The sequence below is a fragment of the Phaseolus vulgaris genome, chromosome 9 (assembly GCF_051622355.1).
Source record: "Phaseolus vulgaris cultivar YP4 chromosome 9, ASM5162235v1, whole genome shotgun sequence".
NCBI lineage: Eukaryota > Viridiplantae > Streptophyta > Magnoliopsida > Fabales > Fabaceae > Phaseolus > Phaseolus vulgaris.
Window position 1 is genome coordinate 30,800,572 of NC_143506.1, and position 25,181 is coordinate 30,825,752.

At 32.6% G+C, this 25,181-nt stretch overlaps 3 protein-coding genes and 1 long non-coding RNA gene across 11 annotated transcripts; 1 reads left to right on the forward strand and 3 right to left on the reverse strand.

Annotated features, from left to right (window-relative positions):
* Positions 1-265: 265 nt before the first annotated feature.
* Positions 266-1,457, reverse strand: LOC137820892 ((+)-cis,trans-nepetalactol synthase NEPS1). Its single transcript, XM_068625203.2, has 2 exons — positions 1,225-1,457; positions 266-903 (listed from the first exon to the last, which is right to left on the reverse strand). The coding sequence occupies exons 1-2, from the start codon at positions 1,455-1,457 to the stop codon at positions 300-302; spliced, it is 837 nt and encodes a 278-aa protein (XP_068481304.1). The 3' UTR covers positions 266-299.
* LOC150025259 (uncharacterized) lies at positions 757-1,529 on the forward strand. The gene is made up of 2 exons (XR_016515801.1): positions 757-897; positions 1,033-1,529. It is a non-coding gene; the product is annotated as an uncharacterized LOC150025259 (long non-coding RNA).
* A 4,569-nt stretch (positions 1,530-6,098) lies between these two features.
* Positions 6,099-7,529, reverse strand: LOC137820893 ((-)-isopiperitenol/(-)-carveol dehydrogenase, mitochondrial-like). The gene is made up of 2 exons (XM_068625204.2): positions 7,195-7,529; positions 6,099-6,839 (listed from the first exon to the last, which is right to left on the reverse strand). Exons 1-2 carry the CDS (start codon positions 7,425-7,427, stop codon positions 6,245-6,247), a joined length of 828 nt encoding a protein of 275 aa, XP_068481305.2. The 5' UTR covers positions 7,428-7,529; the 3' UTR covers positions 6,099-6,244.
* A 7,548-nt stretch (positions 7,530-15,077) lies between these two features.
* Positions 15,078-19,761, reverse strand: LOC137822020 (LRR receptor-like serine/threonine-protein kinase FEI 2). 8 transcript variants are annotated; one of them, XM_090295744.1, is made up of 13 exons: positions 19,524-19,761; positions 18,606-18,745; positions 18,358-18,429; positions 18,193-18,264; positions 18,023-18,094; positions 17,824-17,895; positions 17,680-17,751; positions 17,365-17,471; positions 16,888-17,076; positions 16,461-16,793; positions 16,022-16,270; positions 15,670-15,803; positions 15,078-15,589 (listed from the first exon to the last, which is right to left on the reverse strand). In XM_090295744.1, the coding sequence occupies exons 2-13, from the start codon at positions 18,671-18,673 to the stop codon at positions 15,368-15,370; spliced, it is 1,662 nt and encodes a 553-aa protein (XP_090151870.1). In that variant the 5' UTR covers positions 18,674-18,745; positions 19,524-19,761; the 3' UTR covers positions 15,078-15,367. The 8 variants fall into 8 exon arrangements, with proteins under 8 accessions (XP_090151870.1, XP_090151868.1, XP_090151872.1 ...); XM_090295742.1 differs by having other exon boundaries at positions 16,461-16,796; positions 19,524-19,759; XM_090295746.1 differs by having other exon boundaries at positions 18,610-18,745; positions 19,524-19,755.
* Positions 19,762-25,181: the final 5,420 nt, after the last annotated feature.

Here is a 25,181-nt window from a genome sequence, read left to right on the forward strand (position 1 = left end):
AAAGTTTTCCCACTTAAATTAAGACTTAATTCTATATCTAAAAATTATTGCAAGCACTTTCGTGATTTTGAATTCCATACACTTGCGAATTACATTATATATTAATGTTTGCCATTTCCTCACTTGGGAGATCACGATTTTAGTTTGTGTCTAAGAAAATAATATTTTAATTTTATTTATTTTATTCTTAATTTAAAATAATATTATATTATTAAAAAAGTTCTCAAGTGAATGTTGACGAAAAGAGGAACAAAGGAAAAGATGATGAAGACAACAAACAGTCATCAAATTAAATACGCTCAAACCCCAAAACTACCGTCCACCACAAGATCGTGTCCGGTTACAAAGTTGGAGTCACCGGACGCCAGAAACAGGACCGCATCCGCAACATGTTTGGCACTCAAAAACACGCCTTTCAGTCTGGAGCTCTGCGCATACATTTTCTGCAGCTCTTCGATCTCCTTCGTCGCGTGCGACGTACGCGTCAACGGTGTGGCCAACCCACTCGGTGAGACGCAGTTCACCCTGATACCGTGCGCCCCCAGCTGCACACTCGCGCAACGCACCAGCCCCTTCACCGCGTGCTTTGACATCGCGTAGTCCGTGCGCGACTTGGTGCCGTGCGACGCCGCCACGCTCGCTGTACATACGATGCTGCCCCTCACGCGCCGCTCCACCATCGAGCGCGCGGCGTGCTTCACACACGCCGCCATGCCCCTCGTATTGACGGCGAAAAGACGGTCGAAGTGGGAAAAGTCGAGGTCGAGGATTGTCTGGTCGGAGGGACTAAGGATGCCGGCGTTGCTGAACATGACGTCCAATTGGCCATAACCGTTGACCGTTGAATCCACAAGCTCTTTCACTTGCTCTTCCTCTCCCACATCACAATGGACATAGGTGCACCTGTATTACAGATCAAATTAATTCTCCTTTTGAGTTTATCATCAACTATTTCACACAATACATTGCTAATTCTTTTATTAATAATTTTTAGTGATTAAACTTTAATTTATTTGTTTGGTGGCATCGCAGTATGGATCCTACAGAATTTTGGCACGTACGAAAGCAGTTTGTTATTATCAAAGAAATTATGATGACTGATACTGTAAACAGAGATGTGAATAGATTTGTCGACCACAAAGATCTAAATCAATGAACAAGTGTATATTTGTGATCCAGTTTCTCTTGCTTAATGAGAATATGCAAGAATTTGCTTTGTTGTACCTGTCAGATCCAATGGAAGCTGCGACTAGGTTGCCCAGTTCATCTTGGATGTCTGCGATCACAACCATTCGCGCACCATGGTTGGCAAACAGACGCGCAGTCTCTTCGCCGATGCCGCTTGCTCCTCCGGTGATAATAATAACTTTTCCGGCCAACTTTTGGGCAGTGTTGTCCATTGAGTGAGCTGAGTTAGCCATTTCTTTATTGTTTCCTCTGTAAAAGCCTGATCTCATATGCTCGTATATAGATGTATGTATACTGACACATGCTGCACCTTCCAATAAATATTAATTTTTTAACTAAGAATTTTTCTTTATTTTAAAACTTTTATTATTATAAATAATAATATTTTATTGTGATATAAGACGCACTAGGTGTCAAAATATCATTATTATTATTTTTATGTTAAATTTAACTTAAAGGGAAAAAAATGAACAAAAAACAAATTAAAAAGAGATTATTTGAATTAAAAGAATAGAAATTAAGAGAAAAGTTTATAGTTTATGTAATATAATAAATTTTTAAAAGATAATTCGTGAAATAATTTTTTATATATAATTTGATATAAATATAATTTTTATATATAAATTAAAGTTACTATAAATTTTAAATAAAAATAAAAATTTATTATCTAATCAAAAGTTACCATTTTTTTTATATAAAAAATTTGTTTAAGCAGGAGTCCTATCAGATTATTTCTTGGATGAAGAATTAAAGTTGTTTTCTTTAACAATTTTCTGATGTTAGGATTGTTAACCGAAAAAACTATTTGTTTTATGACTTTGTCTTTCAAACAAATTTCAGTTAAAGATACATTGTCCAAAAGGAGATAAGTACATTCAACTTTTGAAATATTGTGTAAAGAAGAAAAGAATAATTAATGTTGCATGAAATGCACTTAATGTATTCTTCACATTCAAGCTCATTAGATAGAAGAATGAACGACACTCAAGTGAGTTGAAGTTGCTCAACGTCAAAAACTAGATTTGCAACAACTATATTCTTCAATTCCTATTAAAAGTCATCCATCAGGAAAAAAAAAAAAAGAGATCATGTTGCATAGTAAAAAAATGTTGCTCAAATTTCTATGCCACAAAAAGTTTAATAGAGAATATTGTTCGTGTTCACTTAAAAAATTAGAACATAATGCATAAATCTTACATACATAAAAGACGTTATTTCTCTTTAAGCAAGCATATGATTTGTTGATACTATTCAGACAAATTATTTATCTTAGTCAGGAGTGGTTGTTTGGCAAAGGATACTTGGTTATTAGTCAGGAGTAGCTTTGTTAAAAAAACTCTTAAACATTTTAGCCAGGAATGACTATGCTCTAAAAGAATATTCAGTTTTAGTCAGAAGTGGTTGCATTCCAAAGAATATTCAAGGAGTTAACCAAGAGTGACTACGAGCTTAAAGAATACTAAAAGAATTAGTTAGGAGTGACTACGAGCCTAAAGAATACTCAATGAGTTCGTTAGGAGTGGTTATGAGCCCAAATATTCAATGAGTTAGCTAGGAGTGATTACGAACCAAAACAATACTCATTTGTAACTTCACAACATTAGTTTGCTTAGTGGAATTCAATCTGTTCATAGATAGTTGGAGGCTAATTAAATCAAAATTAACTTTAAACACTGAAGGAATACATATTTGATTAAGCAAAAAGTAATTAATTTAGTGAGTTAATTATTACATACGTATTGTTCAATTAATTAATTAGTGCATGCTTAATCTCCTCTTAATTTCTTGTAAATATTTTTAAAGTATAAATCAAACTTTTCCTAAACTTTTTCATTGGTCTTCCATACATTTCTATCATATACCAACTCTCGTATGTCAAACGACCCTATATAAAAATCTTTAAATATCAATTAATTTATAAATAAAAAATAATTAGTCATTATATTAACTAAGTTAAATACAATTTTATAAACTAAAAAGTTATTGATATCCAAAGTAGTTTCTTTTATTAATAAAATTTTATAAATTGTTCCTGCTAGGGAGATGGGACCTAGAGAACTATTGAAGTCTTCGTCTTCTTCCTTCGGTCGGGCAGGTTACCGGGTGATGAACTGGGATCCTTCTCTTCCTCGTGCCTCTCCTTCGGCTCTCGGTCTCGGGCAAACACCGGATGGGGGGATGGTACCTGCGAAGGCACTCCGACGCTCAAGTCAGTAAAGTGGGTGATCAGTATTTGGGTAGGTGAACAATAATAAATGACGTACCTTCCTCCTTGGGATGTGTGCTATTTATATTATATTAGTGGGCTTACCTTATTGGACCCGATTAGTAGAGTGGATCTCAATTAGGGTTGCATTACCTAATCATTAATGACGGATTAGCTTCACTGACCTTGGCTTGAGTGTTAATGGGTGTATGTGTCGGCCGGTCGGCCAGCGAGGCCGGCTATGACGACCTCTGGAGTCTCGGCCATGATGGCACGTGTCTCGGTTAGGGTGGAACGTGTCTCGATCAGGATGGCACGTGTCTCAGTCAGGGTGCCACGTGTCTCGGTCTCGCCCATACCAGTACATAAACTAATTTTTAAATTGATGTAATTAGTAGCTAACGTTAGTTGTCAATTTAAAAACTACTTTAGAAATTTTTATTAATAATAGAACTACTTCATATACCAATAATTTTTTTGCTGATTAAAAAAACAATAATTTGTTAATTTATAAAATTGTTTCTAACTTAGTTAATATAATGAGTAGTTGTTATTTTTTCTCTAAATTAGTTGACATTTAATGATTTTCTTGTAGTACTACCATAATTTTCTTTCACAATTGTGTCATATTCTTTACTTTTACAAAATGGTTTTCAAAACCTTCTCAAATAAACAAATTAAGTATTTCTAACTTTTTTTTAACAATTTGTGGATTTGTATGAAATCAACGACATTTTGAAAAGTATCAACATTTTGCTTATAAATGTTTGATGTGGTTGTTTAAAATTCCCTTGCATACCACCTCAACATTTATCTTAAGTCTTTATCACATAGTTGATTAATACTTGAATTATGCTTCAAACCTTCAAGAAGTAGCTCATTTTGAATTTTTCATAGAAGAAACATTTGCATTTTGTACACCTAAATTTTTTCCATTTTTATTATCTTCGTAGGCGACATGATTAACATCTTTAAATTTGATTTTTGTAAAAAAAAAAAAATGTTGACGGACCACATGCCTCAAACATCCATTATATCAAAATACAACATTATATTCTTGGTTGTTGACCACTCCATCAAAATAATTAAAGAAAAGATTCAACTACCTTAATCATTTTTGGTTCGTTAGGGTTAGTAACTTTGTGGCTTTCTTTGAGAATCCATGTATACTTCCTACTAGGAACACCAAAATTTATGATATAATAATTAGAAAGCTTTTCATTCTAATTTTCCAAATTTTATCCCATAATAAATGTGGAAGTTTATAAATCAAAGCACCTTCAACAAACATTTGGGAATAACTAATCCCTTGAGATTAATTGTAAGGAAAAATAGGTTATACAATATTAAGTGAAAGGTGAATTAGTATTTAAAATTTTTGGCCGATTAATAAATTTGAAAATATTTTTCTTGTAACACTTATCAAGAAGATATGGAAGTAGAAAATAGGAGCACAAACAAAATCAAAAATATATGAAGTACTAGAAATATATGAGAGAGTGTTAAGAAGGATGTCACATATATTTTATACCTTATACCTCAATCTACATTAAATTTCAACATCACAACCTTAGTAAGATTGTTCCACTATTTAAGATATTATATTACAATCACACTTGTAAAACATGCAAACATTTAAGATGTACAAATATTTTTTAAAACTTATCAACAAGAGTGTTACAACACCATGTATAAACCTAACACATGAACACATCAAACTTAGGTGTACAAAAAGTTCAAATAAAATTACAAAATGACGAAGGAAAATTATTACCCGAAATAATAAATATTTCAAAAAAAAAATAAAAGTAAAATATTATGTAATATTTTCTTAATTACCTTCAAATAAAACTATTGTCAAATATTTTTCTAACATAAGTTTTTTTTTTTTTCTTTCAAAATTCTTAATTGATTCTTATTTTTTTTCATAATATCTAGAAAATACATATTTTAATAAATCTAATTGATTATTATAAAATATAATTGATTATATTATTTAACTGAATCTATAAATTTAATAGGAATAATTTAATTAATTAATTGAGCAATAATCAATTGTTTGTAAACAAGTTTTAGATAGATAATTAATTATGGTTTATATGATAAGTGATTAAATTAACCAATTTACTTTTGTAATTCACAATATATTCAATTATATTTAATAATAATTTAGTAATATGTTTTTAAAATATTTTAAATTTTATTTATAAATGAAGTTGTGTTGGAAGACAAAAATCAAGTGATGGACACTTAATTTAAAACAATAAATTCTACTACCACTAGTAAAATATCAGATTTATTATCATGGAAAATTTACTTGACTGGTTTAATTTAAATTATATATTACTGGAATAAAAACTTTGTTTCTTATATGTATAAGTAAGTTGTATTAGCATGATATTATTTCACTCAACTGAAATTGTCGTAAGATGAAATGACTTTTATTAAATCGTGTAATGAATTTAGTGAAGTTATGTGAATATAACATGACTTGAATTAAATATTTATAAAATTAATTATTATGTTAACTGAAATCATGAAAATTCCTAACAACTTCACTTTAATTTTTCTGCTCCATTTGTGTTTTCGTTTTCATGTTGAAGTTGGTCCGTCATTAACTGAATTTTAACCTTCAGGTACACAATTAATTTTTTATATAATAGTAATTAATAACTTGGGAGATCACGATTTTAGTTTGTGTCTAAGAAAATAATATTTTAATTATATTTATTTTATTCTTAATTAAAAATAATATTATATTATTAAAAAAGTTCTCAAGTGAATGTTGACAAAGAGAGGAACAAAGCAAAAGATGATGAAGACAACAAACACTCATCAAACCAAATACCCTCAAACCGCAAAACTACCGTCCACCACAAGATCGTGTCCGGTTACAAAGTTGGAGTCACCGGACGCCAGAAACAGGACCGCATCCGCAACATGTTTGGCACTCAAAACCACGCCTTTCAGTCTGGAGCTCTGCGCATACACTTTCTGCAGCTCTTCGATCTCCATCGTCGCACGCGTCAACGGTGTGGCCAACCCACTCGGTGAGACGCAGTTCACCCTGATACCGTGCGCCCCCAGCTGCACACTCGCGCAACGCACCAGCCCTTTCACCGCGTGCTTTGACATCGCGTAGTCCGTGCGCGACTTGGTGCCGTGCGACGCCGCCACGCTCGCTGTGCATACTATGCTGCCCCTCACGCGCCGCTCCACCATCGAGCGCGCGGCGTGCTTCACACACGCCGCCATGCCCCTCGCATTGACGGTTAAAAGACGGTCGAAGTGGGAAAAGTCGAGGTCGAGGATTGTCTGGTCAGAGGGACTAAGGATGCCGGCGTTGCTGAACATGACGTCCAATTGGCCATAACCGTTGACCGTTGAATCCACAAGCTCTTTCACTTGCTCTTCCTCTCCCACATCACAATGGACATAGGTGCACCTGTATTACAGATCAAATTAATACTCTTTTTTCTTCCATAATAAATTTTTTTGAGTTTATCATCAACTATTTCACACAATATATTGGTAATTCTTTTATTAATAATTTTTAGTGATTAAACTCTAATTTATTTGTTTGGTGGCATCGCAGTGTGGATCCTACAGAATTTTGACACGTACGAAAGCAGTCATATTCTTGTCGTTGTTATTATCAAAGAAATTATCATGACTGATACTGTAAACAGAGATATGAACAGATTTGTCCACCACAAAGATCTAAATCAATGAACAACTGTATATTTGTGATCCATTTTCTCTTGTTTAATCAGAATATGCAAGAATTTGTTTGGTTGTACCTGTCAGATCCAATGGAAGCTGCGACTTGGTTGCCCAGTTCATCTTGGATGTCTGCAATCACAACCATTCGCGCACCATGGTTGGCAAACAGACGCGCAGTCTCTTCGCCGATGCCGCTTGCTCCTCCGGTGATAATGATAACTTTTCCGGCCAACTTTTGGGCAGTGTTGTCCATTGAGTGAGCTGAGTTAGCCATTTCTTTATTGTTTCCTCTGTAAAAGCCTGATCTCATATGCTCATATATATATATATAGATGTATGTATATATATAGTGAGTTCTCGGAGACGATCACACTTATTATTTCCTCTTTGGGGTAAGCCACTCACTCTCATCATTTTCTTTCTTTTATGTTAGATTTGACTTAAAGGGAAAGTAGAAATGAAAAGAAAAAACAAATTAAAATTAAAAAGAGATTATTTGAATTAAAAGAATAGGAATTAAGTGAAACGTTTATAATTTATGTAATATAATAAATTTTTAAAAGATAATTCATGAAATAATTTTTTAGAGATAATTTGATGTAAATATAATTTTTAAATATAAATTAAATTTAGTATAAATTTTAAATTAAAATAAAATTATTATCCAATCAAAAGTTACTTTTTTTTTATAAAAGATTCATTTAATAGAACTAAAATTGTTTTTTTTTAATAGAACTAAAATTGTTTTTTTAATAATTTTCTAAAATATTTATGTTTTATATAACTTTGTCTTTCAAATAAATTACAACTAAAAATACATCGTCCAAAAGGAGATAAGTACATCCAACTATTGAAATATTTGTAAAGAAAAAAGGAACAATTAATGTTGCATGAAATGCACCTAATGAATTCTTCACATTCAAACTCATTAAATAGAAGAACGGCATTCAAGTGAGTTGAAATTACTCAACATCAAAAAAATAGATTTGCAGCAACTATATTCTTCAATTCCTATTAAAAGTCATCCATCAAGAAGAAAAAAGAGATCATGTTGCACAACAAAAAAATGTTGCTCGGATTTCTATGCCACAAAATGTTTCATAGAGAACATTGTTTGTGTTCATTTCGAAAATTAGAAGATAATGCATAAATCTTACATTCATAAAAGACGTTATTTCTCTTTAAGCAACCATGTGATTTGTTCACACTATTCAGACAAATTATTTATCTTAGTCAGGAGTGGTTGTTTGGCAAAGGATACTTGGTTATTAGTCAGGAGTAGCTCTGTTAAAAAAAACTCTTAAACATTTTAGCCAAGAATGACTATGTTCTAAAAGAATATTCAGTTTTAGTTAGAAGTGGTTGCATTCCAAAGAATATTCAAGGAGTTAGCAAAGAGTAACTACGAGTTCAAAGAATACTAAAGGGGTTAGTTAGGAGCGACTATGAGCCTAAAGAATACTCAACGAGTTAGTGAGGAGTGGTTATGAGCCCAAATATTCAAGGGTTAGCTAGGAGTGACTATGATCCAAAACTATACTCATTTGTAACTTCACAACATTAGTTTGCTTAGTGAAATTCAAATTGTTGATTGGGAACTAATGTTTTATGCTTTATCAGATGAACTAATTTAAAAATATTTTATGTATCTCTCTTTCTCCCTATCTTCTTTACATTGCATATTATTATTATCTGCACCCACTTATAAAGTTGTATTTGTTGCATTTCATTAGACACAATATAGGTTAAAAGGCCATTAATAGATCACTTGCAATACAAAAATATCTTCTAAATAATCATCATCAGATGATATTTATGAAAAATTTTAAAAAGTTATTAAAATATAATTCAATAATATCTTCTTTTGTTTTTCTATTTTTTACCTTAACCTCTAAAGGGTGGAGCGTCTGAGAGCGCTTAGAGGAAAATATCCAACATGGTGGTGGTGAGTGAGTGGAACACCTATGCCTTGGCCAAGATGCATGTAGATGACAAAGTGCAGGAAGCTCTTAGAAAACTTTAAAGTTTGTGTAGAAAGAAGCACAAGCTTGAGCTTTTCAATCAACCTAACCAACTTCACACACATACCTACCACCTCCTAGCTAGATGTACTCCAAGTTATTATCTGAAGCCAACCATAACCTCAATCTTACCCACATACGAAAGTGGGTCATTCATGAGCACAAGAGGACAACACCCCTTCTCAAATTCAAAGCATCCAAGAAACATAAGCCTTCACCAACCAAGCCAACTTCAGATGAAAAGGATATGATGGTGATTGATGCTATCAGAGAAGGAAGTTGTCAAAGCTTAGTTTGAGATAAATGCTAAGAAGATGCAACTCGAAGTTGCAATATGGATAAGTCTGGAGGATTCTAATTTCCAACAACGCATGCCAGATGTAGTTGATCAAACGTTGGAGATCAGCATGTTAGAAGAAACAGCTCCCGCAAACAAAGAAAAAGTTACGTATAAAATTTACTCTCGGATAAAGTCTATAACTATTGTTCTAGGTCCTCAACTGCTTGAGAGTAGAACATTGTTTCTCTTTGAGTTTGTTGAACTCGTGCATTGGAAGTAGGAACAGATGAAATAGTCGATTCCAATGCCCTTAGGAAAGGTCTTTCAAACCATTATCTTCAATACCCTTCACCAAATCAAATTCCTTCCAAATCCTCCATCCTCACCTCTGCCATTGATCATGTTTGATCAACATATCTTAGATAACCTTTTCCCCATTGGACCATCCTTAAACACAACCTTTACTTCATTCGCTCCACCATCATCTGATCAACCTCTGATCACCCATAAAGAAATATTCTTAACCTAATCAAGATTTATGAGGGGATGGACAAAGACAAAAGTCAAGGTGTTCTTATAGGGGTTCTTGATACAAACCATCTCGACAAACAGATGACTAAGGACACAACAGACACTTCACGATTAAGTCAGCCATCTCAGCATCCAAGACAATGTCCCGTCAAACTTTACAAGGACCTCAGTAAAAGAAGAACTGGACATAAGCCAAAACATCAGATGTTCTTTCTTCTGATCTTTTTAAAAGACCAGTTTATATAAATAAATTGAGCTCACTTTAAGGGTTCAAATAGAAGAATAAGCTAGAGTTGGGTGTGCTTAGTAAATTGGGTTTGTGCCAAGCCCACCTTTCATGACATGTGCACCTAGGTTTAAGGTTTCTTTGACCTACCTTCTAGAAGATTTCTCAAAAATGACACCCCTACCCCTTTCACTCTTGCTCCTCAAGTCACTCTCTCCTATATAAAAGGGTGTCTTACCTCATGTATTTTTTACAATTGGAATTGAATAGAAAAGAAACTTTGTTTGAGTGATTAGTGAACTTTGTCTCCTAAAGTTCTTGGGTCTTATCTTGAGTGTAGTACACCTCAAGTGGCGGCTCCTCATCACTCATCTTGGAACAATCCACCATTCCAAGTGGCGTGATTCTTTGCTCCATTTTCCATAAGCTTTCTTCATTTCTTCATCTTTTTTCTTTCTTATTTGCGCCTTTTCCATTCCTTTTTATGTCCTTGGGTTCTTCCATCTTGTTTCTTTCCATTATATGTTTTTATTTTTGCACCTCATCATCATCAACACCATATAATTATGTTTTTCTCTTTGTCCTCTAGAAGTGAACCTTCACATATACTTAACCACTTGGTTAAGTCCGTGTCCAGTGGGAATCTTCTTTGGGTTTCTCACTATAATTGCTAATTTAAAAAATCCTAAACAAAGTGCAATCCATAAAATGTGCAATCCTAAAATCAACTCACATCAGTTCTTGAATGGTTTAGTTGGTTCTTTATGAGTTTCTTAGAGAGAAAATCAAACAAGGCTTCACAAAAGTTATATAGGTAGAAGTTATTAGTTCAAACTTTGGGTTTTAGGTTGTTTATGACTCAGGGTTGATTTGGTTATGTCTTAGGAGATTAACAATGGATTAGCAAAAAATAGGGAACCTTTCTTGGGTGGTTCTTGAAGGAAGGTGAAATAATACTATGCTGGAAAATATGGGCACTTTTTTGGTATGTTTCTTGGTGGATTTCTGGTGTTGTTGTGAATAAGTGAGTTGGCCGAATATTTTGGGTGGTTCTTGGTAGATTTTGAGAGGTGGAAAGAGAAGAAGTGATGAAAGTTTAATGAGAGCACAAAATATATGCAAGAAATGGAATGACAATTCAAATTAAGGAAGACCGAAACTGAAAGAAGAAATGGAAACGATAATGAGGGGTTTATGAGTGAAAACCTTAGGAAAATTCCCACTGGACATTAACTTAACCAAGTGGTTAAGTAGATGTGAAAGTGCATTTCTCAAAGGCAAAAGGAAAAGATATTGATAAGATGAATATGATGCCAAGAATAGGTGAGGAATTAGGCATGGAAAGGAAGAATAAAAGGCAACCGAATACACATAAGAACACGAATCAAGAACATATTTATGAATAAAGTGGAATGACAAATGGAATGGAAAGATGAAGGAGTAAGAAAGCTTATGAGAATGGCGTTGAGAAAGTGAGCACGCCACTTGGATGATGAATTTACTCCAAGATAAGTGTTGGAAGCCGCCACTTGAGATCTCTCAAAAACTCACAAGATAAGACTAAAGACTAAGAGGAACAAGTCTCACTAGCATCACACACAAATTTGTGCTGAGTAACTTTTCTTCTATTCAATTCAACTTCTCAAAACAATGAGGGAGGCCTCCTATTTATAAGAGGAGGAGCCTTGGAGAACAATGAGAAGGGTATGATGGGAAAAGGGCATATATGGTGCGGCCAGGGTATTGCCCTTGGTCAATGTCGCACCATTACTCACATTCTAGAAGGTAGGTTAAGCTTCCCGCCCTAAAGGACTTCTCATAGGCCCAATTTGATAACTACACTTCCTATTTATGCTATATGGACCTGCCCTAACTTATTCTACTATTTGGACCCCTCAAGTGAGCCCAAGTTATTTACAACATATTTTAATCTTTAAGAAGACCAGCAGGAAGAACAGTAGATGCTCTGGTCTTTGTCCATTTCTCCCTTTGGTGAGGTCTTCACTTGCATGTTGAGATGACTTCTCATAGTGTGGATGGTCATTTGTATCCTTGGTCATCTTCATGTAGGCTTGGTTTGTATCACAAGTTCTCTAGTTACACTTCTTAATTCTTCATGAAGACAATAAAAGGAAAAACCACTTAGGACAAGTCAACTAAGGTATAAACACTTTCACTCAAACATACAAATGCTATTCAAAAGCTTCTATTGTGTATGACTTCCTATTTGTAAGGTGTTAACCATAAGCATCCAAGGTCTAATTTACAAATTTGGGACTTGAATTCGCATCTAAGGTGTTAACACACCTCCTAATTCTTAAAACAATTGTAAGAATTATTAACCTATGACTCTATCCAAACTATTATTTTCTAATGTGATGTTTTCTTCTATATACTTTACATTTTTGTATTATTTGATTTGTATTTTTAATTTATTTTCTCTAAGTTTTTCTTTAATTGAAGACTATTGGTTCTCATCACATTCTCCTCCCTAAACCAATGAGATGTCTTTTCTATTGAGAATTTCATTCTTACTCATATGTAGATACCTAATTATAATATGAATTTTAAATTCTCATAAATAGGTTGGACACATGTATTTAATTAGTTATCTTTAGTAACTATTTCATTAATAGTCTTAATTATACTTTAATGACTTTAACAAAACATTTGAATATATTTTTGCAAGTCCCTTTCATTTATGTTATCCATTCTTAGTACATATAAGTATGTACTAAGAATATGATGTTTAAGATTTTCTTATGTGTATAAGTATGGGAACATTAATTAGACTTTGAAAATTCAATATACGTCCAATCAAGATATGATAAAATAGATTGGATACAAATTTGTATCCATTTTAACTAAATAAAAAAGAAATGGATATTTTTTATCTAATTTAAATTATATTAAATTTAATTTGTATAATTTTTTCAAATTTGATTAAAATTTATATTTGAATTGTTCTGATTTGGGTTTAACTTGGTTAAACTCATATTAACATGGGTTCGCCCTTGCCAGACTAAGTCCAGCGGCTCAGTTTGACTGGAACATAACTCGATCTATCCTGACTTAAGCTCAACTAAGCCTAACTTGATATAAGCATGGTCTAACCCATGGTAACCTAGGTTACGCCCAACCACGCCTAATATGAGCTCGAGCAAACCTAACATGGGTTTGAACTAACTCAATCTAAGCAAGTTCTAACCCCAACCTAACCTAGTCTAACATGGGCCATTCCTAACCTATCCTTCATAGGCCTAGTTCGACGTGACTTGACTTAGGCTTGATTCAACCCAACCCGACCTTTTTTAACCAAGACTTGACAACCCTACTTGATTCAACCCTAACCATACTCAATCAAACCTAAACCCCTACTAACTCGACTTGACATGAACCTAGGTTGACTCTACTTTACCTAGGTGAATTCAGCCAATGTGGACTCGAACCAACTCAACTTGACCTAGGTCTAGCCCGATGTTGACCCAAGCTAACTCGATTCGAACCAAGCCTTGTTAACATGGCCTTGGCCTAATTCAGATTGAGGTGGGTCTACCCCACTTGACTTTATGTGAACTAGATTAACTTGGCTCAACTTAGGCCTAGACCGACTCAGTTCAACATGGACTTAGGTTGACTTAGTCTGACCATGGCTTGATTCAACTTAACCTGATCTGGATTCGTGCTAACTCAACTCAATCTAAGTCTTGACCAACTCAACTCGACTTGGACTTTACCCTTTTCAACCTGATCTAGGCCTTAGTGGCTTGGCCCAACTTTGTTATCAGCTTGATTCAACCAGACGTGGGCCTATCATGAGTCAACCTGACATTAACCCGCCTGACTTCGCCTAACGTGAACTCGGGTTGACTTGGCCCGAACTTGGCCTTAGATCCAACCTAAAGTGGGCCATGTGGATTCGACCTTAAGTGGAACCTAGATTATTGAACTTGACCTAGGCTTGAGCTTACTCGACTGACATGGACCTGATTAGACTCGACCCAATTTTGACTTGGCTCAAGTTGACCCAACCTGTCTCAGCTCAACTTGAGTCGCATCGACTTGGTCAAATTTGGACTAGCCTTAATGTGGGCCAACCCAACTTGGCTTGAGTTGGACCCAATCTGACTCACCCAACCTAGTTCTGAATCGACCTAACCTAACTTAGGCCCAACTCCGACCAATGTCACATGATTCTAACCGGTTTAACTTTACTTAGGTCCAACATGGTCAAAACTACCAAAGTTTGGTCTAACCCAACTTGATTTGTGTCCAACTTAACTTAAGACTAAACTCTCAGTGAGTCTAGCCTAACTATGGTATGACTTGTCCAACTTGTCTTAGGTCTAATCTAGCTTAACCTTGTATGAGCTTAACCCTAACCCGACCCAATTCTACCTTACATAGGTTTGATCTAACATAACCTTTATTTTGAATTTTCAAAGTATAAAAAACTATCCAATACAAATCTAATTAAATAGATTAAACTTAATATCCAAAAAATATAAATTTAAATTTGAGATAAATTCATTAGTTAGGTCTGGATTTTTGCTGCTATGATAATTTATTATTAGATCGGATCTTTGTTAGTTAAAGTATAGTAGACACGTTCTTTCTTGATCTAAAGAAGAGAAGATGAATAGACTAGAGGGTTTTGCGATCTAATGCGTCGAGTGTTACCCAATGTAACCCAAATTAACCAATTATTATATTTTAACTTTTAAACACCTGGGACAAATATTTTGTAGAATTAAGTAGAATCCCACCCAAGATGTCTTTTGCCAAGCATATCTCTTTGCCAGAGAGAAATTGTGCCAATATTTAACTATTAATCATTAAGATCATAAAAAATGCCTAATATCTGTCCCAGTTGCAGAAACATGATGATGATTTCTGAAGCAATAAATTAATTAGGTCCTCCTCAAATTCATTTCTAAGCAAAAAAACATTAACAAGTACTTCACTAAATAAGGTTGATTAACCCTTCTGTTTTGTAATCAACAGATTCAAGTTGATTAACCACAATCATTTCAATGGAGGTCTTTCCAAAGAACCAAAACCATTGCAATGTTAAACTACTAAGGTTGCACATTTGTCATTTACTACAACAAATTTACAGAGCCACGGAATGGGGCCAGGAACAGAACGCAAAGGTTGTTAGCATAGCTTCTTGAAGTTGGTTGAGTCACTTATCAGTGATCTGAGTGTGACTCATAAAAGTCACTTGGGCAAGGAGACATAACCTCTTGTTCTAGTATCTGTAACACTTGGTTCATTGTTGGACGTTCATCAGCATTTGCATCAGTGCAACTTGCTGCCATTTCAAGAATTACTTCCACAGATTCTGAATCTGCATCACTGCATCTTTTGTCTACTACCTCCTCCAATCTATTTTCTTTCAGGAACGCGTTCATCTGCAAACAATTACCCTCGGTTATGAGTTTTTTGACACGAGAGAACAAAGAGTTTGAGCATTGAATGGGTTAGGCCTTACCCAACCAACAACATTTACACCTCTGCTTGCAAATGTAGGATCTGTAGGTCTCTTTCCAGTTACAAGTTCTAGCAATAGAACTCCAAAACTATACACATCTGACTTCTCAGTGGCTCTTCCACTTTGTAGATACTCTAATGTTGGCACAAGTAAAAAATCATGACCCATATAAGTGATTTCTCATTAGATTAGCGACTACAATAGAAATACACTGACAATGCTTAGAGTAGTACGAAAAAGGACATAAAAACGTTACATTTATAGTCTACATCCAAGCATAAACACTCTTTTAGAAAATTTCAGTGGCCTAATCTAGATGACACTCTGCTGGTTTGTGGGACTAAATACATACCTGGTGCCAGATAACCAAAGGTGCCAGCAACCACTGTTGTAACATGAGCATCTTCATCAACCAAAAGCTTTGCAAGACCAAAATCAGAGACACGAGGGTCCATGTTCTCATCAAGAAGGATGTTGCTGGATTTTATGTCGCGGTGCACAATTTTCGGGGAGCAGTCGTGATGCAAGTAAGCCAAGCCCCGGGCAGAACCAAGCGCTATCTTAAGGCGAGTACTCCAATTCAGTGATTGTTCAGTGTTTTCTAAATCAGAAAGGATTTATCAAAACGATAGCAAATGCAGAATTGAGGGCATGTCATCATGAGATGCAACCATAATAAACCAAATAAAATTTCCATTTCTATCAGTGCCAGAGGACCCTCCAAGAGAACAGTTATAAACAGTTCAGGGTAAGGAAAAAAGATAGATGGTTTCATACAAAATGGACCATACCATGCAAGAGATCATCTAAGCTTCCCATGGCCAAATAATCATAGATTAGAAGCTTAGTAGAAGGAAGTCTGCAGTAACCACGCAGGTTAACTAGATTTATGTGCTTGATGCTGCCCAATATCTCTAGTTCCCTCTCAAAGCCCTGATCAGAACCTTCCCGGCTTCTATCAATCCTCTTAACAGCAAATGTACCACAATCATTCATCACCATTCGGTATACGGTACCAAATCCTCCAGACCCTACCACATCATCTTCATCGAGAGACTCCAACTTCTCTATGATCTCAAATGATGTGTATGGCAGATCACCATGGAAGGTGATAAGTTTGGCACCTGCTACAATAACATGTGAGCCTTTACAAAGAAGACAAAGACAAAAGAAAAATTACTTTTTCTGTGCTGATAGGAGAGTGCTATTTCAAAATACCATCATCCTTCCTACTTGATTCTGGGTTGAGTTGATCCTTAACTTCTATGTATCTTCTAGCAGCTCTTTCCTTCTTTGATAGCAAGCAAATCCATAGTGACGAAAGAGTTATAACAAGTACAAGCCCCATTATTGTTATTGCACCAACTAACAGCCACTTGACATAATGTGAAGATCTTCTGGCAGGAACTGCATCATACAAAATCAAAGTATGATTGCTCAATTGGTAAATTTGGTTATAAGAGAACTACTAAGTCAAATAGTATTTAAAAATAGATTTTTTTTTTACTTTTATACAACATTTCCCTCCTTATTAAAGGAACACAATATTTAATGTTTTTGAATTTTCAAGATATTAATACATTGGTTTTTTTTATTTAGCATTACCCTTATTTAAAATTAAGAGAATTAATATGTTTATATTGTAGGAAGGTATAGCATTATTGCTAAAAGTATAAAGCATTGGATTTGACTTGCCTGCAGCTTCATCACTTTCTGCATGTGGTAGCACCACTGGGAACCCAAGTGATGTCCGACAAGGTTTCTGAACTTGCTGCCCACAAAGATCTAAGTTTCCAATAAACCTATTCATATGCAATGAATTTATAAACAGAAGCATAAACAGAGAAAAATTGGAACCAACCTTCCCCCACTTGGTACAAGAACTAAAAGGATTAACAACATAACAAGAACTGATTAAAAAGAAAGTTAAACTCTCAGTTGCTTTTTAAATGTCGGTTCTTAAGCAAAATGTGTCAGCCAAGACACAACATTATGGGCAAGTACGCTTACGCATTGTTCCCGAAGGTGCTTAGTACTCCAACGTCAGGGATTTCACCGGAAAAGAAATTAGTTGACAAGTTCCTAAGACAAGCACATAAATTAGCATATACTGAATCCCAAAGCTATGATAGAGTTATGGTTGAATGAACTTACAGAAGTCGCAATTGTGTAAGACGGCCAATAGAAGATGGTATAGCACCCTTTAATGAGTTACTTGATAAATCCCTGAATTTAAGGTTTCTATTAAATTCTTTAAAATGAAAATTGAAAAATAAAATGTGAAGAGCCCAATCAAAAGTTCCCAACGGAAGATAAACACCATTGAGCAAAACTTCTTGGGAGAGGGACTTACAATACATGTAAATAAGAAAGATTTCCAATATCTGATGGGATGCCTCCTTGTAAATAATTAGCTCTCAAGTACCTATAGATGGAATCAGATGAAGCATGTCCAAACATTACAATAAAAGCATGATTATCCACACACAAATTTCTAACAAAACTATACTAATTTTCACTTACAGTGCTCTAAGCTCTGTACAATTGCCAATTTCGTTAGGAATAACTCCATGTAAACCATTCTGATGAAGGGCCCTGATTCATTTCAAACACAACTCGAAGATGTTACATCTCTCTACTTAGAGAAGTTAATGAATTGGGGAGAAACATGTTAGTTGTACTACTTACAGTCTATGCAGTCTACTGAGTTTGCCAATGCTGGGAGATATAATACCCCCCAGTTGCATATAAGGTAGATTTCTGAAGCACAAGAGTGACAACAAAGACAAAAGTGTCAACTTCTCATACTCAGTTCAGGAGAGAAAAGAAGAAAGTTAAGTGCCCTTCAGTTTCAGGAAATAATCATTGATGAAGAAAATTCTCTTTTATTTCTCAAACCATTATATATGAGGAAATGAAGAGTGTATGCTGCTTACATACATTGAGCGAACTCGTTGTTCCCCGGGATGACAAGTGATACCAGTCCATGTACAGTGAGACTCATCAGACTTTCTCCAGTTGCTCAGAAAATTCCTTGTGTCATTCAAAGTGCTTTTGATCTCCAGCAATGTATGTCCTAATAGATGAATAAAAAAAAAAAAGTTCGAAACTTTAAACCGGTATTATTTAGTCCCATCTTTGAGATGTGGTGAAAGCTGAAAACTTCCCAAAAGAAGCAATTCATTCATCCCAAACAACAAAAATGAAAACACACTATAATCGATGCCTAGTTTATTTTGTGACTCAATGACAAACAAAGACAATATATAAAAGGAAAGTGAGGAAAACCCCAAATAGAAAAGGATTAAACTTTAACCCAGAAGCGATTCAAATATGGTTCTCACCATCTTGCGGGAGTGCAAGAGAAGAAGGGTATAAAACAATGGTGGAAAAAAACAACAGCATCAACACTGCACGACCCATTTCCATTCCAGCCTTCAAAATGCACTCTTTTTCTCACAAGTTATTTGGGTGGGAGTGGAATCACTCACTAGCTACCCTCACTGTGGGAAAGTGTCAACAGTGATGATGATTCCAGTTGGTGGAGTTGTGATGAAAATATGGACCTCAATGGGTCAGCATGATTAAACTTTAAACTAGCAAAGCTAATAATTTGAACTTTAGAAGCATGTAGAGCGAGAAAGCATAGGAATGCTTCTTTTTCACTCCAATGAATAAAAAATAATAATACTTAATATGATATTTACGTGCAAAGAGTGAAGCGAAAATGCAGTGTTTGAAAGGTGGCATAAAAAGTGATGCAGAGTGAAGTAGCCGTTCCACACTGCAAATTCAAACATTAAATTTGAAGGTTACATGATATTAGCGCGTAAGGGGTGAAGAAGAGTACTCGCCAGTGATTGTGGAATAGGTGTCACACGTGTGAGGTAAAGGTGGAGAGTATTGGAAGTATGATGATGAGCGCGTGGTTTTGTTCGGTTCGAATTTTAAGAATAGCTCCGTATTATCGGGAAATCGGCGTACAATGTTCGAAAAACGTAGAACATTTTACGGGGTGCTTAAGGTAATGACAGCCTCAGACATGGAGCATCGTTATGCTGATATCACGCCATGAGATGTGACTGTGACCTCTCATTATGTGAGTTTTTCAAAATATGAATATCGTTTTGAACCGTTTCGGTAAAATTTAATTTGAAACAAGTTAATTTGATGTAAAATAATATCTTTTTTAATCCGGATTAGTATTGTTTAGTGGGATGGATTTGAGAAAGTTTTTATTTTATCATCAAACAAAATACAAGTATGAAAATACGAGAAAAGGGGAGAAGGGGAAAAATAAGGAATAAGAGTGTAAATATTAATTTAAAGAATTTTTTTTAACATAAAAGTAATAATTTTTTAATTCAGATAAATATTGTTTATTCGGATGGATTTGAGAAAAATTTTGTTGTTTGGATCTATTTATAAGCAACGTAATAGGGGTATCACTAGATGAAGATGAAGAAAGGGAGAAAGAATATTTATAATGAAAAAATGGTACAAAATTCAGTCAAATTGGAGTGATAAGAAAAAATTATCTTTCATTTTATATGCATATAAATATTCTTATACAAGTGAAAATGAATCATTCATAGAAGTAGAAGAAAATTGAAAATAATCAATTAGCTATTTATATAATCGATTATGTGTTAAAGTGAACATAATTAATTATACTTCAAACAAAATTGATTATGTAATTTATTTTAAAACATAATCAATTATACAAGCAGTTAATTGATTATGTTTGTAATGAATTATATAAGTCTTATTCTTAACTATATTGAAAAATTCAAAGTATAGGTAAAACGATACCAGATTTAATGTGGTTCGATCGCCAACTGCAATCTGCATCCACACGGGCAACTATTAGGTTTTTATTTTGTTACACACCAATTACAAGTACAATGATCTCTTTAAATAGAGATAAATAAAGATAATAAAGGAACACATTGATTAAGTTCACTCACTAAAACATAGTGTTTACTCCGCCCAACCTAATTGGTCCTAACTTTATACCCAACAATATGGAGAAGTGAAGAACCTCGATGATATAGATACAGAAGCTTGGAGTTTCATAATCTTCACCTAAATAGTGCAAATAGTCTCCATCCCCTATTTCCTTTAGTGATTTGTTTCTCCATCCCTTAACCTATGCTTTTAGGGTTCCTCTTAGCTTTCTCTAATCTTTGATTTCCTTTTTATTTTTCTACTTAATAAAGTTTAAGATGTCTATATAGCAGTATTCTATAAAAATATGCGCATTCTATTATTTTTATTGTTTAAAATGTTACACCCACTTATAAAGGGTTTTATCCATAACTACTTTTTTCATTGTCACTTTTTGTTCACCAACGAAAAATTAAAAAATTATGTATTCACAAAAATGTTTGAAAGGTTTTGGATCTATTTTAAACTCTTAAAATTGTGTTGATTTCGGTTGGAATATAAGCAAGTGTATTTATAAAAAGTATTATGATATCTAAGTTAATGTTCAATACGAAGCAATTGAGTGTAATAAATATTGTTTAATAAATATTGTTTAATAAATATTGTTTAATAAATATTGTTTAATACATATATTTATTCTGATTGGTGTTTTTATTAATAAAGTCGTGGTGAATCTTTAAATTAAAGTAGGTTTTTTTTTTGTTATCTTTCAAATTTTTAGTGAAGTTCCGTATAATCTTAAAATCTTAATATTATCTGCGTAACTTTTAAACTTTAACACGATTGCACTATAGTCTCAAATTTGCATGTTAAAGTCCAAAAAAATAAATGAAAGTGGATTAAACATTGACTAGGCTTCCCTTTACAAATGTATCTTCACTTTGGTCTTTCCTTGCAATAAATTTGAGAGGTTGCTTTCTTATCACCAATTGATTGCGACTCATTACCTATTTACTATGTCATTTGCCAAACTCCTTTCCTTATAGTAGCAAATTTCATCATTTTTATCATATTTAAATATATTAAATTTGAATCAATCTCATTTTAAATTATTTTTTAATATTTTATTTGAATAAATTGATTCAAATTTACTAAATTATAATTTTTTTATTTTAATAAAATATTTTAATTATTTACTATCAAATATAAAAAAAGTATTTATATATCAAATAGTTAATACTTCAAAAATATCAATATTGATTATTTTTTATGTCACTTTTCGGTCATAGTTCATCATTTCTTTAACTATAATACTAACAAAAAAAAATTATCAATTGATGTTAACAAGATTATTTTTAGTTGACGTCCACCATAATTATTTAGGCTGATATTAATTAGGGTTATTTTTATGATGCTGATTATAGGAATTTTTATGTTGACTTATCATTCAACATGCTGACAAATTTTCTCAATTAACATTGATAAAAAATAATTCTACTTAGTCTTGGTTGAAAGTTTTTCCAATCAACATTAGAAAAAAAATCCTAACAAATAACTATAGATAAAAAATAACATTTATATTGATGATAAAAAAAAAATAATCAGCGCAAGCATCAACCATAAAAATAATCACCATAGATGTAAATTGAAAAAATCTAGTTCATAACTCAAATAACAATGATCTATATCAATAAAAAAAATTAATAAAAATAACTCCTAGAAACATTAATAAAAAAAATCTTAATCGATGTGAATGGAGAAGTAATCCCTCCCTAAAAGAAAAAAAAAATAATAAAAATTAAATAATGTAATTAAAGTCTCATAAATTATTAGATATTCTTACAATATCTAACATTTTATATTCATTACCATATTAATTACTAAGCTGGAAAGCTAGTCAAAAACTAAAAAAATTAATTAATAGATATAATTGAAAGTTGTTAAACTAATTTATTAAATTGTAAAAATTTGAGAAAAGTAATTATTGAAGAAGATAAAAATCTAAACAAAAAAAATATACATATTTATATAATATTTTATTGTGTAAATTTATTTAATTTTATGATTAAAATTAATTTTTAACTCTTGAAATGTTTTATTTATATGTGAACTGTTTTAATTAGTTCATTTTTTTCATATTTATATTTTACTGTTAATCTTATATTATACCTTAAAAACTTTATTCAATCAAGTTTAAAAGTAAGTAAAGATCATATATGCTTAAGTATACTATTAAAAAAAAGAATAGGAAACATAAATAACTCTCTTTGAAGTATAATATTTAGTAATAAAATAAAATTATAAATAATATAATAGCTAAAAATAAATAGTATAATAAAAAAAGGAGAAGGATAAAAGAAAAGAAAAAATCAAATAAAAAAATTATTTTCCTTGCCCAAAAATATTAATAAGAACATGTAATGAATATTTGAAACATAAAAAGGCGGAATAAATACAAAAGTTTAGAAACTAATGTGTTAAAAAATACTACTTTAAGTATTATATAAGAAAAACGCTATAAAGTATTACAAAACTAAATTATCGAACACTGCTAACTAGATTATATAGATTTTTTAATTGGTAAAAAAAAGTTAGACACTATAAACAACATTAAAACTCTAAAATCCGTTTTTTTTTTTTTTAAAACTACCTATTGGAAAAATCAGAACTAATTTTTTCTCATTGGTATAGATACAAAATGGACATTTATAAAAGCAAATAAACAAACAAAAGAAAATAGAACAAAATAGAATAATGACACGAGAATTTTTGACATGAGAAAACTTTCTCAAGTTGAAAAATAAAAACTCATGGGACCTAGTCCAGAAAATGTCTTTAATATGAAAGTAGAATTACATTATTGTTTCTCTCACTTTGTGAGGATACCACTTAATTTCACCCCAAGAATGATGAAATACAAAATCTTTTTAGCATCTCACTACGATTTCTAATCTCACATTATGGTAGATATTTATTTTCTCATTTCTCTCTATGTTGTTCTCCTTCCTTGCTTGCCTTTCTCTTCCTCATAAGTTTTATTTGTATGGAAAATGAAAGAAAGACTACTTCATAAAGAGATAATGGATAATTAATGTTTGTCGCATTTTCAAGATACCTTGCAAATAATATCTTCAACTTTCTAGGCTGAGTTTCAAAGTTTTCAAAGAGATATAGTTCTAAGACTTTGGAATGTCCATCATTGAATATACTCAATGGATATATTACCAATATAAATTGGTCATGGACTCCCTTTAAATTAAGGAAGGATTCTCAAAACCATTCATAATTGTAATTAATACAACACCAAAATTATTGGTTTTCGTCTAATCTATTTTGTCTCTTTCTTTTTGTCCTTTTCAATTTAATTTGTTTTATCATAAATAATTATTGAAAAAAAACATTGATTTGGACTCGTTGTCACTTTGTAAACATTTTAAACACAAGTACTTGTGAGCTAAATATTGAGATGATAAGACAATACAATTATACACGGTATAACTTCTCGATTTCAGACATGTATACTTTAATCGATGACTATTTGAATGTTAGAAACTCATCTTGAGGGATTTTTTACTAATCTCATGTTTGCATATGGTAGGTCATTGAATCTAACTTATGAGCATAATTCTTTAATCATAACTTTGGTAAGACTCTAATTATCAATAAATCCAATGTTATAAATAAGATTAGTGTAGTTGAGTTTATTTAAGTTTTATATATTTTTTATTGATAATATTGTATTTTTAGTAAACAGTCTAATTAGACTAGACGCTTCAGTGTTTACATGTAGACTTAATTGAAGAAAACACCTCAACAACATCAAATGTGTAATGAAGACAAGAGTGTAAAAAGAATCTGATGTGAATATCTTGGATTAGACAGTAAAGGAAGCATATATCACATTGATGCACAAGTTTGATAGTAGCGTCTACTGATGCGAGTGGGCGTGATCAAGCAAAGTTCAAGTTGTTTTTGTAAATATAGACGGGAAACGAAATCTAAGTAAAAGAATTAGAGAATAAAATTTACAATATCTCAAAAACATAGTGGGAAGCTAATCAGTTGGAAAAAAATAAGAAGAAAGATAATTGCGACAAAACAGATAACAAAATCCAAAATTTCTGAAAAGTTGAAAACTGAGAATTCGTGAACAATGTATGAACCAAAATGTAATTTTGAGATCCATACAAATATCAAGGAGATTGAATTTAATTAAGTCCCACTTTGGGATAAGTTCATAAAAAAACACCAACTTTTTCTTAAGTTTTCCTATTATCTTCTTTGTAATTATTCCATTATGGAAGGGTAAATTTTTTTGGGTTGATTGTTTTGTAATTTTACAATGAATTCTGAAGTTTCTATTCAATTTTTAAATTTTATATAGCAAATTATGTTAGACGATATGATCTTTTTGAATTTTGGATTTCGTTAAGGAATTGTTTTTAATGTTTGTTGAGAATTCAGTTTTTTTTAATTGAAGTTCTTTGTTAGTTTGATTAATTCAATCTCTTGTTTGCTTAATTTAAGAAATAGAAGATAAACATTCTATGAGGAGATGCTTGGAAACAAATGAGATACCAAATACGTCAATAAATGTTTGTTTTGTTGATAAGTTTTGAATTTAA

What these genes read in the sequence shown, in the direction of transcription:
- LOC137820893 (XM_068625204.2), bottom strand. Translation starts at nt 7,427, where the DNA reads ATGAGATCAGGCTTTTACAGAGGAAACAATAAAGAAATGGCTAACTCA. An exon ending in GCTTCCATTGGATCTGACAG is followed by an intron (nt 6,840 to 7,194) that starts GTACAACCAAAC and finishes TCTGTAATACAG; the next exon opens with GTGCACCTATGTCCATTGTG.
- LOC137822020 (XM_068626896.2), bottom strand. Translation starts at nt 19,098, where the DNA reads ATGGAAATGGGTCGTGCAGTGTTGATGCTGTTGTTTTTTTCCACCATT. An exon ending in TCTTGCACTCCCGCAAGATG is followed by an intron (nt 18,746 to 19,013) that starts GTGAGAACCATA and finishes TTCATCTATTAG; the next exon opens with GACATACATTGCTGGAGATC. An exon ending in GAACAACGAGTTCGCTCAAT is followed by an intron (nt 18,430 to 18,609) that starts GTATGTAAGCAG and finishes CTTGTGCTTCAG; the next exon opens with AAATCTACCTTATATGCAAC.
- LOC137820892 (XM_068625203.2), bottom strand. Translation starts at nt 1,457, where the DNA reads ATGAGATCAGGCTTTTACAGAGGAAACAATAAAGAAATGGCTAACTCA. An exon ending in GCTTCCATTGGATCTGACAG is followed by an intron (nt 904 to 1,224) that starts GTACAACAAAGC and finishes TCTGTAATACAG; the next exon opens with GTGCACCTATGTCCATTGTG.